Source organism: Acanthochromis polyacanthus, chromosome 23, assembly GCF_021347895.1.
Source record: "Acanthochromis polyacanthus isolate Apoly-LR-REF ecotype Palm Island chromosome 23, KAUST_Apoly_ChrSc, whole genome shotgun sequence".
NCBI lineage: Eukaryota > Metazoa > Chordata > Actinopteri > Pomacentridae > Acanthochromis > Acanthochromis polyacanthus.
The window spans coordinates 1,384,414-1,397,319 of record NC_067135.1 but is presented as its reverse complement, the minus strand read 5'-3'; the positions used below and the strand labels follow the sequence as shown (position 1 = coordinate 1,397,319).

The 12,906-nt window shown below is 39.9% G+C and overlaps 1 protein-coding gene across 1 annotated transcript in view; it reads right to left on the bottom strand.

Moving 5' to 3' along the window:
• dysf (dysferlin, limb girdle muscular dystrophy 2B (autosomal recessive)) overlaps positions 1–12,906 on the bottom strand; it is a 111,152-nt gene that overhangs the window by 11,844 nt on the left and 86,402 nt on the right. Inside the window, 9 exon segments of the mRNA XM_051944189.1 lie at positions 1,931–2,072; positions 2,150–2,245; positions 2,939–3,027; positions 3,111–3,250; positions 5,603–5,745; positions 5,852–6,022; positions 9,768–9,859; positions 9,973–10,128; positions 10,987–11,115. Of these exon segments, the coding sequence (XP_051800149.1) occupies positions 1,931–2,072; positions 2,150–2,245; positions 2,939–3,027; positions 3,111–3,250; positions 5,603–5,745; positions 5,852–6,022; positions 9,768–9,859; positions 9,973–10,128; positions 10,987–11,115 (1,158 nt within the window).

Sequence of the window (12,906 nt, the reverse complement as noted above, 5' to 3'; positions counted from 1 at the left end):
AGGACAGAACGGAGCATTCTGAGTTAATTAAAGTTTTAAAATCATGACTTTTTAGCTACGAAGCAAACAGAATGTTGAGATTCTTTAGGACTTGTGTTTATGCTGAAACCAGAAGAATTTTGTATTTTTACTGTAGAGAAAAGTCTAATTGGACGCAAACTGTTTCTGTTGAGTGTACCACACAATTTCCTGTGCTTGTTCTGCAAATATCCTGAATTTTCTGTTGTTTCCCCTCAATAACCAGAATTAGGAGCAGCGGTGTGCTAACAGCGAGCAGCTTTGTGTGACTCTACATGTCATTTTTGCAGCCGTGTGCTAAAACATCGAGTCCGTCTCTGCAGCGACTTCACAGCGACGCTCTAAATCACCGTCTAAATCCACACCATGCTCTCACACTTCATAGCGACACAACAAACACACCCTCTGACTCCATCATCCACATATCAGCTGCTTCTGCTGCCAGAGTTTTAGGTCCAGAAACTTGTTCTGTCGTCTCTCGTTTCCTCAACACGTCTTTCAAATCATGGAGATAAAGTAAATCCAAAGCTGAATTAGATGCTGTTAAAGGCCTGTTCATGGGACATAATTACATTAGAAAAAGAAAACAGTCGTCTTACATTTACAGTGCTGTCATCTGATGGCTGTCTGATGGTGTGACTTTCTACTCCTCATTTACTATTTATGTGTTTGTTCAGACAGCTTTAACGATATATTTTACACTTTCTTCTGTTTCTCTTTGGACTTTTTCTTGTTTATTGGACAAAAAATCTGCGAAAATCAGAATTATTCCACATAAAATCAACCAAATCTGACAAAACTATCCAACTGTCCATCTGTCTGTCTATAAACTCTTGAACCCATACATTTCAGTGGGGCGTTGAGCTCTTGTTAAATTATATATATATGTATATTCTGACGTGTTTCTTTGTCAGCTGCAGATCAATCTGAGCAGAAATGTATTTCAAAGTTAATGATCTCAGTTTAAAGTGTGTTAAATTCCCTAACAGAGTGAATAAAACAGAGTGTGAGCATCAGGGTGAAGCTCTGGTGATTCAGTCTTTCTTTAACTCTTTACCGCTGAGGTTTGTGGCTTCATGAAGTCAGCCTCTCCACCCAGCAGAGCTCCTCGTCTAAAACTCCCTCCTGTCTTTTCAGCCGCGCTCTGATTGAAGATGCTGCTCCCGGCGAGCGAACGCCGTCGTAAAGCACGTCGGCTAAAGAGGCCGGTCCGAGGCCAACACAAGCAGATGACGGCCGGCTTGTTATTCCAGCGTTCAGCCGTGTTGTTTTAGCTCTTCTGCTGTTTTTGTTGAGTCTCAGAGATTCAACAACAGTAACTCCCTGCTCCTTCTCTCATTATTGCTGCTAATTACAGCCTCAGTGGATCAGGCAGAGGACAGAGGGTTTTAAGGATCAGCTCTTATATTCTACTTACATACAGTAAAAATGGTGTCATTTTATGCTCAGAGTTTTAAAGAACAAACTGCTTTTTGCAAAATATAAATATGTGGATGTTATTTAGAGTTTGGGTCAAAGTTTTTATGGCTAACATAATTAGATTATGTTATAATTGATTATAGATTTTAGTCAAATGTTGGAAAAGAACAAGTTACTGTTTGTCAAATACTGATTTTTTCGGTCAGTATTAACGTGGAAATTAAGACTTTTAAAAAATATTTTCCTCTCTATCATCTGTAACTGAATAAAACTGTTGATGTGAGTAAATTATTATTTTATAAAAACATTAAAGTTTACGATTCTTCTCACAGACACAGACTTTAATTAACCGCTAACCCTAATTAATACACTAATTAGTTAATGTCCACCTTCTTCATGTTACTGTGCACTTTGTGTTGCTGTTGTGTTGTGTTATTGTGCAGTTTGTGTTGCTGTTTGTGTCCCCATCAAACACCTGTCCAGGTGAGGTTACCTTCCTGTCGACGACACTCAGCTGCTCAGCAGGAAGGTAGAGGAACGGAAACAGGAAGCGGTAGTTGAAGTTTCCGTCTCCGCCCAGAGACCGGTAGTGGACGTCCGTCTTCTGCTTGTTGTGTTCGTGTCCGTCCAGCCAGCTGACAGAAGGAATCGATCGGTTAGTTTGATCAGACGGGAGGATCGATAGCTCCATCGATCGGCTGCTTCTCCTCACCCTTTGACGTAGATGTCGCTCATCTTCTCTCCGCTGATGCTGACATCATCCAGGATGACATCACTGGTGTTCCAGATGATGCAACGCAGGAAGAACCTGAACACAAGAAGGTATTGATCCGTCTGTCTGATCACTCAGGTATTGATCCGTCTGTCTGATCAGTCAGGTATTGATCCGTCTGTCTGATCAGTCAGGTATTGATCTGTTTATCTGATCACTCAGGTATTGATCCGTCTGTCTGATCAGTCAGGTATTGATCCGTTTATCTGATCACTCAGGTATTGATCCGTCTATCTGATCAGTCAGGTATTGATCTGTTTATCTGATCACTCAGGTATTGATCCGTCTGTCTGATCAGTCAGGTATTGATCCGTCTGTCTGATCAGTCAGGTATTGATCCGTCTGTCTGATCAGTCAGGTATTGAACCGTCTGTCTGATCAGTCAGGTATTGATCCGTCTGTCTGATCAGTCAGGTATTGATCACTGATTGATCGTTGAAGATGGTTTAGAGGCTAAATCTCCTGATTGATCAGCTGACTGACCAATGGACTTATCAAAGGAAGATTGATTGATTGATTGGTTAGATCATTGGCATCTTGACTGTTTGTCTAACGTATTGATTGATTGGCATATTGATTTACTGATTAACTCACATTCTAACCGATCAGTTGATTTACTTCCTGTCTGAGTGATCAGATGACTGACTGACTGACTGATAAACTGACAGACTGATTAATTGATCGACTGATTGATTATTTATAAATCATTCAGAGTGTTCGTGTTCGTACTTCTTGGCCTTGCGAGGCGTGACGTTGAACGGGGGTCCCGGCGCTCCCAGAGACTTGGGGAAGACGTCCACCCACATCATCAGACGGCCCTGACGGACAGCACCAACAGCCAATCAGACGGCAGGAAGGGAAGCAGGAGAAAAAGCAGTAAAATGGTGACAGATGGAGGTACCTGCTCTATGTCCGGCTGCAGGGGGCTGTACAGAGCTCTGGTCTCCACATGTTCTGCTACCAATCCCTGGTTCCTCAGGATGTGAAGCGCCAGTCGCTCCTTAAGGGGACCGAGGTGACGTTTGGACACGTTCTTGTCCTCTGAAAACAAACACAGACGAGGGTTTAAGTGAAGGTCGTGGAGCTCTCTGAGTGGAGGATGGAAATCCAGAAGACTGGGCGGAATTATTCATCCTCCAAACAGTCAGACAGGAATACGCTCTCAGCTGCTCCTCGGTCGCTGCATCGAAACCCAACGAGGAAAATCTGCACCGCTTCCAAACAAAATGAAAATATCAAAAGTTTATGACTGTAAACCCAGAGTCACCTCAGCTGTGAGAGGAGAGCAGGGAAAGAATGAGGAGAGGAGGAGGTGAATGAAAGGAAAAGGAGAGGAGGAGGAAGGAGAGGAGAGGAAGAAAAGAAAGCAAAAAAAAACAAAGAAAGAGAGAAGATGACTGAAAAGATGAGCAACAGAAAGAAGGAAAAAGAGAAGTGTCAGAAAAACCAATAAAACAAGAGAGAATGCTGAGGAAAAAATGTAACAGTACAGAAAGAGAGAGAAAAATGAATACGAGGGTAAACTATAGAAATAGTTTTATAAAGTTTTAGTCTGGCAGTAAAGGTGTCAGAAAACTGTAGAAGACAAAACTATAAAAACTATAAAAACTACCAGCAAATATCTTGACAGTTAAAAACATTTAATGAACTGTATTTTATGATTATAATCAACATGTAAATTTAAGTGACTTCATTAGATATCACCTGTAATTTGAATAAAACAGGAAAAATCTGTAAAAATAACAATAAAAATATTTACCACTTTTCAATTTTTAATATACTTTATTTCTCTGTAAAATAGTAAATAAGTTCTGAGTTGATTTAAATCCAATAAAACAGATTTCATGATGACGCACTGTAAAACAACAAATTACAAACTATTATTAGTAAAACTGCAGATCTTTGAACATAATTTACAGTTTTATTCTGTTTTTTAAAAAGCTGACACGTGAATTTATACTTTTATTCCAGTGATTTTACGAGTTCTTAGCTGTAAACGAACAAACGAGGGAAAGTCTATAAAATAAGAATGAATTGTTCCTTAAAATTCAGCTAAGAAAAGTATTGATACAGAAGAATAAGGAAAATGAGAGACAAAGAGTAGAGACAATAAAAAAGAGAAAAACATAAAGCAGTGAGTGTTAGAAAAACAGAATAAGAGAAAAGCAACAAAAATAGAGAAAAATGGAAACAGATGAGAGAAAACTGAGACAAAAACAGAAAGAAGAGAAAGAACGGGAAACAAGACGAGAAGAAAAGAAAGAACAGCGATAAAATAGAAAACTGATCAGAATTTGACAAAGAAAAAGAGAACAAATGATGGAGAACAGAGAGGAAAGATTGAGAAAAAAGAAAACCTAAAAACTTGGAGGAGAGGAGGAGGAGGAAGAGGACCTTTCAGCCAATTAGAGACCACGTTTGACGGACAGCCGGCTGACGCACGGTAACCGCGGCAACTGTGGAAAGAGAACGCGGCGGCGCTGCTCGCTAACCAGAAGACGACCGCGATGTTGACGTTGGCCCGTCGGCGCTCACACAAGGCCGTGCCATAAATCACCAGAAGGACAACCATGAGCTGGCAGTGGAACATGTGTGTGGTGGAAACCAGTCCTGAATATTTATCTCAGCGCTCCGCTCTTCAGGTGGTCCAACGGTCTCCATCCTCCCCCATGGAGGAGGAGGAAGGTGATGGGAGGAAAAGTGTGAAAGGAGCAAGAAACAGAGGAGAGAAGAAGAAACAAAGTCAGAGCTGTGATGATTCTGGTTAAAGCTGAGGTGGAGGTGAACATCCAGGCACAACTAAACGCTTCCAGGAAGTCCTGAACAACCTGTCAACTCCCCATTAGAAAGCAAAGACAGACCAGCAGCTTATTCCTCCTCAGATGAGTTGGTGAACTGTTTTCAGAGTGTAGACCATGCTGGTGAAGTCTGGAATCCAAGAGCAGGAAGTCTGTGTGTAAAGTGTTCGTCCAATCAGGGGCAGCCAGAGTTTAAGAGGGTGGAGCCTGTAATGGACCCCTGTCCTACCTGGCGTCATGTGAATGGATTTAGCATGATGTGACACATCATGACACGTCATGACTCATGACGGTACATGACGGTACATGACGGTACATGACGGTACATGACGGTACATGACAGTACATGACAGTACATGACAGTACATGGCATAACCTAGCGTGGTGTGACATCCCATGACACATCCTGACATGTGACACAACATGACAAAACATGACTTGTATGACATCATGTGGCTGCAGTTTTCTGCCTTCAAACAAAGTTGTCCATCAAATGTCGACTCTAAAAGATGAAATGAGCTCTTTATCTGATGTTACCTGAACACTAATTCCTATTTCTTCATGCATGTGTGATCAATAATCTCCTCTGACTGACCGAGGTCTGCAGCGGTGTACAGCTGTCCTCTGAATCGGACCGAGTCCTCTTCAAAGACGGGTTTCCTCAGGTTTCGTCTCTCACACAGTCTGAACAGCAGCTGTCTGGGAGTCAGCTGATCCCTCCACTGGTTCACCCCCGATCTGACAACACAAACACAGCGTGTGAATTCATCTGGATCTAAGCTGCTGTGGATCAGCTCATCAGAAACAACAACGAGCTACAGACTGAGTGAACTCATCCACTCACATGCAGTAGGTCTGAGGCAGGCCACACAGGGCTCCATATCTGGACAGGAAGCGATTCTCCAGGTCGATCAGCGTCTCTCCGATCTTCTCGTCTTTGGTGAGCATGTCGTGGTCGTACAGCATCACCCGGAGGTCCTTCTCCAGAGGGAGGGAACAGGTGAGCTCGAACAGCCTGAGGATCCACAGGTGACGACAGAAAACAGCCACAGCTCTGGTTAGAGGATCTGCACTGATATCAGACATCAGTAAATCATCTGTAAATGTCTGCAGACCTTTAGGAACACGTTCTGTGATGAAGCACTTTGCCTGTTTGTTTTAGTGACATCACGTTGACATTCTGTTACTTTCTTGTGATGTAACATGTTTTGTTGTGATGACGTCATGCTTTGTGATGTGAGTTGATGTAAACGATGCAGCATTCACTGACTGATGACAGGATGTGGGATTGCATGAAGAGACATGCTGTTATGGGATGTGACGTCACCATGACGACATTATTTTGTGGCATTATGCAGCATGACTTAACGTGTGTCGTGACGTGACAGGATGACCTAACTGGACATGCGTGATGTGTCAGTCACATGTTCCGTAACTTGTGTCATGGCGTGATGTGATGAGGGGTTTGCATGTTGTTCCATAACATACCATGACTTGAGATGGCGTGAAGTGTTGGCTGCATGATGTAATCTTTGGTAACTTGTGACGTGGCATTGCGTAATCTCGTATAACGTGACGTAACGTGTTGGTGGCGTGACACAGAGCGGTGTGTGGCGTCTTAGTGATGTAGCATGATAACACGTAACGAGACATGATGCAACATTTTGTGATATTTTTGTGATTCAGCGTGGCATGACGTTACATTTTGTGATTTAATAATCTGATATCTAATAATATAATAATGTATGGATGTGCTTTTGAGTCCGAACATGCGTGCAGTCAGATCAAATCAAGACCAGCTGTGTCATATTTCTCTGTATATATTTACTCTGTATTGCTGTGTAAAGCCTTCTACTTTACCGTGTGAGGAAGTGTCATGTATGTTATGAGTGGCGTAAAGGTAAGGAAACATGTCATGTCAGGACTTTTCAGTGACACTCTGGATGTTCATGAACCACGACTCTGTGATTGGTTTGTGTCTAGTGCCCCCTACTGGTGTGAAAACACAAAGAGGAACAGATCAGACGGTCTGAAACTGAAGAGCACAAAGTAAGGATTCACACATGTAAACATGCTCTCAGTTTAAATGCGTGTTCATGGACCTGAGCAGCAGCGCTTCAGTCTGTGTTTAAGCTGCAAAGAGCAAAAGAGTTTTCAGCAGGAGGAGCAACGTAGCAGCAGCTTTTTCCTGCTGAAATCACAATGATAGGAGAAAGTGATGATATCTAATATTGTATGAGGTTTCTTAGATGACAAACAGGTTCAGTTTGGGCTCTTATCTGTCAAACTCTCTGGGGATGGAAGGACTCGTTTCCATCAGCGCATCAGTTGGTTTATGGTGATTTGATTTAAAGACTAATAACCTTCATTTAAAGAGCAGCTTCAAAGAGAAGAGCGTTACAAACTTCTTCACAATAAAGGGAAGGCAGCAGGCATGACATGGTTGTTATATGTCTCTGTGGTTGTGTTATATCTCTGTGGTTGTGTTATATCTCTGTGGTTGTGTTATATCTCTTTGTGGTTGTGTTATATCTCTGTGGTTGTGTTATATCTCTGTGGTTGTGTTATATCTCTGTGGTTGTGTTATATCTCTGTGGTTGTGTTATATCTCTTTGTGGTTGTGTTATATCTCCTTGTGGTTGTGTTATATCTCTGTGGTTGTGTTATATCTCTTTGTGGTTGTGTTATATCTCTTTGTGGTTGTGTTATATCTCTGTGGTTGTGTTATATCTCTTTGTGGTTTGTGTTATATCTCTGTGGTTGTGTTATATCTCTTTGTGGTTGTGTTATATCTCTTTGTGGTTGTGTTATATCTCTGTGGTTGTGTTATATCTCTTTGTGGTTGTGTTATATCTCTTTGTGGTTGTGTTATATCTCTTTGTGGTTGTGTTATATCTCTTTGTGGTTGTGTTATATCTCTGTGGTTGTGTTATATCTCTGTGGTTGTTCTATATCTCTTTGTGGTTGTGTTATATCTCTTTGTGGTTGTGTTATATATCTGTGGTTGTGTTATATCTCTTTGTGGTTGTTCTATATCTCTTTGTGGTTGTTTTATATCTCTTTGTGGTTGTTTTGTGTCTCTTTATGGTTGTTTTATATCTCTATATGGTTGTTTTGTGTCTCTCTGTGGTTGTTTTATATCTCTTTGTGGTTGTTCTATATCTCTTTGTGGTTGTTCTATATCTCTTTGTGGTTGTGTTATATCTCTTTGTGGTTGTGTTATATCTCTTTGTGGTTGTGTTATATCTCTGTGGTTGTGTTATATCTCTTTGTGGTTGTGTTATATCTCTGTGGTTGTGTGGTTGTGTTATATCTCTGTGGTTGTGTTATATCTCTGTGGTTGTGTTATATCTCTGTGGTTGTGTTATATCTCTGTGGTTGTGTTATATCTCTGTGGTTGCGTGGTTGTGTTATATCTCTGTGGTTGTGTTATATCTCTTTGTGGTTGTGTTATATCTCTGTGGTTGTGTTATATCTCTGTGGTTGTGTTATATCTCTGTGGTTGTGTTATATCTCTGTGGTTGCGTGGTTGTGTTATATCTCTGTGGTTGTGTTATATCTCTTTGTGGTTGTGTTATATCTCTGTGGTTGTGTTATATCTCTGTGGTTGTGTTATATCTCTTTGTGGTTGTGTTATATCTCTTTGTGGTTGTGTTATATCTCTGTGGTTGTGTGGTTGTGTTATATCTCTGTGGTTGTGTTATATCTCTTTGTGGTTGTGTTATATCTCTGTGGTTGTGTTATATCTCTTTATGGTTGTTTTATATCTCTTTGTGGTTGTTTAACGTCTCTTTATGGTTGTTTTGCGTCTTTCTGGGGTTGATTTTTGTCGATGTGGCTGTTTTATATCTCTTTGTGGCTGTTTTATATCTCTTTGTGGTTGTTTTGTGTCTCTTTGTGGCTGTTTTATATCTCTTTGTGGCTGTTTTATATCTCTTTTTGGTTGTTTTGTGTCTCTTTGTGGCTGTTTTATATCTCTTTGTGGCTGTTTTATATCTCTTTGTGGTTGTTTTGTGTCTCTTTGTGGCTGTTTTATATCTCTTTGTGGCTGTTTTATATCTCTTTGTGGTTGTTTTGTGTCTCTTTGTGGCTGTTTTATATCTCTTTGTGGATGTTTTATATCTCTTCGTGGTTGTTTTATGTCTCTTTGTGGTTTTTGTGTCTCTTTGTGGTTGTTTTATATCTCTTTGTGGTTGTTTTGTGTCTCTTTGTGGTTGTTTTGTGTCTCTTTGTGGTTGTTTAACATCTCTTTATGGTTGTTTGCGTCTTTCTGGGGTTGATTTTGGTCGATGTGGCTGTTTTTGGTCTCTTTGTGGCCATTTTGCATCTCTTTGTGATCATTTTATGTCTTTCTGGTTTTGTTTAAGCAACTTTGACATTTAACATTATGGGATGTATCATTATTTCAACAGTTGATAAACTGAAGTTATTGTAGATTTTTAAAAAAAAGTCGCCACACCGACAGAGAAAGGGGAAAGTTATGAAATGTTTGTTGGCAACAATGGAAGGCTTAACGTCTAGATCCGGTGACTCAGACTAGCTAAAGGGTAACTTAACACCCCACCCAGTGATTTACTTTTATTCCATCATTTTTGATTCCAAAATACATCAAACTCCTCAATTTTGGGATCAGAGGACAGATAAAATGATAAATAAAGTCTCCAGTGAAGCCTCTTAAAGTCTTAACGAGCTGTAGATTGTGAAAGTTCAGACGTTTGGTTTCAGCCACAGATGGAAAGAAGGGATTTTACTCTACGTACTTTCCAAAGACGGGGTCCAGCGTACAGGGGATGTAGTTTTCATGGTCACTGATGGTCTTTTTCCCCAAACTGATCTTCACATAGGGGTCACACTGAAAACAGAAAGCAGGACAGAAGGTTTGCATTACCTCTTGGTTCCACATCCATTTATCCATTCAGATATTCCACATATTGATCAGATGATCCAGCCCGTTTATCCTCCTACCTTCCCATTGGTGTCTTTGGGCTGCAGTCCGTGAGCCTGGATGATGTAGACTCGGACCAAACAGTCCTCGATGCCGTTTGGAGGAAGTTTCCTGAACTGTCTGGGTGGAGTAGGGGCAGAGGGGTCGTCTGGCAGGGGGTAGATCTTAAACATACCCTGGTTAGTGGGGCAGAAACAAGACAAGAGTTAGAGACCTTTGAAGTACATAGAGGTGAGTTTAGATTTAGCACTGATGAAGTGTTGAGGCTCAGAACTGTCCAGCAGATAGAACCATGACATTTAGGAGGAAAAACACATGTGAGATCTGGTAAAACCCGACACCAGATCAGTTTAAATCCATCCAGGTGTAACAATCTAAAGAATAAATCAGATTTTTGTTCAACAACTTGTTCAGTATAATTTGGTAACCGAACCTACATCAGAGAAAAGTTTTTCTAAGATGATCCTGGTATGTTCTGTGTGTAAAAATGCTCCTTTCATCATCTAGAACTTGTTCTGACCAACCACCTATCACACATGCTGATATGACCCTTAAAGTTGACCCAGAATGCACTTTTTAAAGGTTTCTCTGGTGGATTATCAGAAAACAGAAACACATCCAGGGAACCAATGATTGTTTCTAGAACTCTGTCATTAAACTGCTACAGTTTTACTGTTCAAACCAACATACATCCCATAATACTGATGCTCAGAGTTGGTTATGGAGAAAAAGAACAAAAAACTGTTTTAGTCTTTAGATTGTGACACCTGCAGTGGATGTAAAATTGTTTTAATCTCCTCCTGGGGGTGTTTCCAGGACAGATGAGATATGTAAAGAAATGCCTGAGATCCTCTAAAGGAAGGTCGACTTCTGAGCCACCTCAACTGGATCCTTTCAACACTCCAAGATCCTGAGATTCTTAAACTCCTTCGCTTCCTGAGATGATATTACTTATTTTGCCGCTTTCCAACATGACCAACCAGGTGTTTTATGATGTGACGTACGATAAGCAAACAGAGAAACTTTGGTGTTACCTTGAACTCTCCCACCACTGAGGGATCTTCTCCTTCATCCTGAGTCTTTCCTCTGAACAGTTTGAATGTTTGGCAGAAATCAGAAAGACCTTCAAAGTCCTCTACCTTCTCCAACTCCTGGTCATAGATCTGAAGAAGACGAGAGAAGGAGTTTTATTAAGACGTAATCAGTTCGCTTAGATGTGGAGATGGGTGAGGCGAGGTGGATTCATGGTGGAAAGAAAAGGAGAATCTGAAAGAAGAACAATCATAAGAGACGACGAGGACAGAGAGAGAGTTCAAAAAGAGAAGAAATGTAGGACAAGAAAAGGAAAAACGAACAAATAAAAATGTTGGACAAACAGAAAAAGAAGATGAATACAGAAAGACGAGGAAAGGGCAACAAAAGAAGGTGAAAATTCAATGAAGAGAAATAAATAATACAAAAATAACAAACAGAAATGAGGAAAATAGAGACACTACACTGTGTAAAACCAACAAAAAATTAATTAAAAAAACAGTGAAAATCTGGTCATAAGGAGCCAGTGAAGAAATGCTCAAAAACTGTTTAAAAAAAAAATAATGCTAATAAAAAATAATAATAATAGGTGATGTTTTTGTTCAAGAATTGTTTAAAAAATATTCTTATTATTGTCAGAATAATTAAAGATATTGCTATATAATTAATAATAATAATAATAATAATTAAATAAATATATTTTTTTTAAACACTAGAATTTTTTAGGGGACTTTTTTTACAATCTTTTCCTTTTTTTAAAAAAAAAAGTCAACATGTTAACTAAGATTTTGTTTCTGCAATTTTATTGGATATTGGCTGTAATTTAACAAAACAGAAAAAATGTAAAATTTACTGTATATTAAAAATAAATAAAAACAGAAAGAAAACAGAAGAGGTAGCAATTCTAAAACCAAGACAAGATGATAAAGAAAGGAGAGATAAATTATGTTTTTTAAATCAACAGCATATTGACACAGTGACATTTATAGTCTTCATCTGGTTCCAGCAGAACACAAACACATGACTTTAGATGGCATCATTGATGGGTTTTATCCAGAATAACTGTAACAGTGGAGCCTCCTCCACAGCCTGACACAGAGCTAGTGAAGTTCTTCTGTGGTTGAATACATACATGTCTGGGCAGGGACGCTCGAGTGTCGACAGCACAAAAAGATTCATCTGTTTTCATTAGTGCTGTTTGTTAGCATCAGTCGCACACCCATGTATGAACACCAGCCTAACATCTGCAGGCACTAACAAAGGAGTGAACAAGAAGGTCACTGGTTCACTTGTTTGTTCTTTGGGATCAAACACTGAGTTCTGCAAAATATTTAGTCCGAATTTTGAGACTTTCATCTGTTGTCGGCGGAGCTGGGACTTTTTGTATTCTCAGTCACAAAAAAATACCTGTGAAGCCATTTAAAGGGTTCAGTATCTCCAGAAATAAAACTCCCACAGCCGTGAAATGTGGTGAAGACAGACAGAATAGTCTGAAGCAGATCAGAATGATTGAATGGATCCAGCAGAGGAGAAATGTCCAGTTATTGGTCTTTGAAAATGGTCTTTCAAACTTTGGTGGTACAGTGTCTCCATAAAGTTCCTGTAAGTGTATATCTATGGATGGATCCATATTTCTATTAAAATCCAGTCTTTGGTCCACATTTCACCAACTGTTGAGGCTCTAACATCAGTAGAATCTGATGTGAGACAAGTATGGCAAGTCAAGATTGCAGTTTATAGATTTTTTTGACCTGAAATCTTCCAAAAGTGACTTGAAATTGTCCAAAATGAGAACAATTAAGGATTATCGACTCTTGAAAACGGAAAAGAAGAACAAAAGTGGTGGTACTGGGGACCCAGAAAAAGAATTTCTGCTGTGCTATGAATCAGCCATAATCATGTTTTTAAGTCTAGTCAAGTTT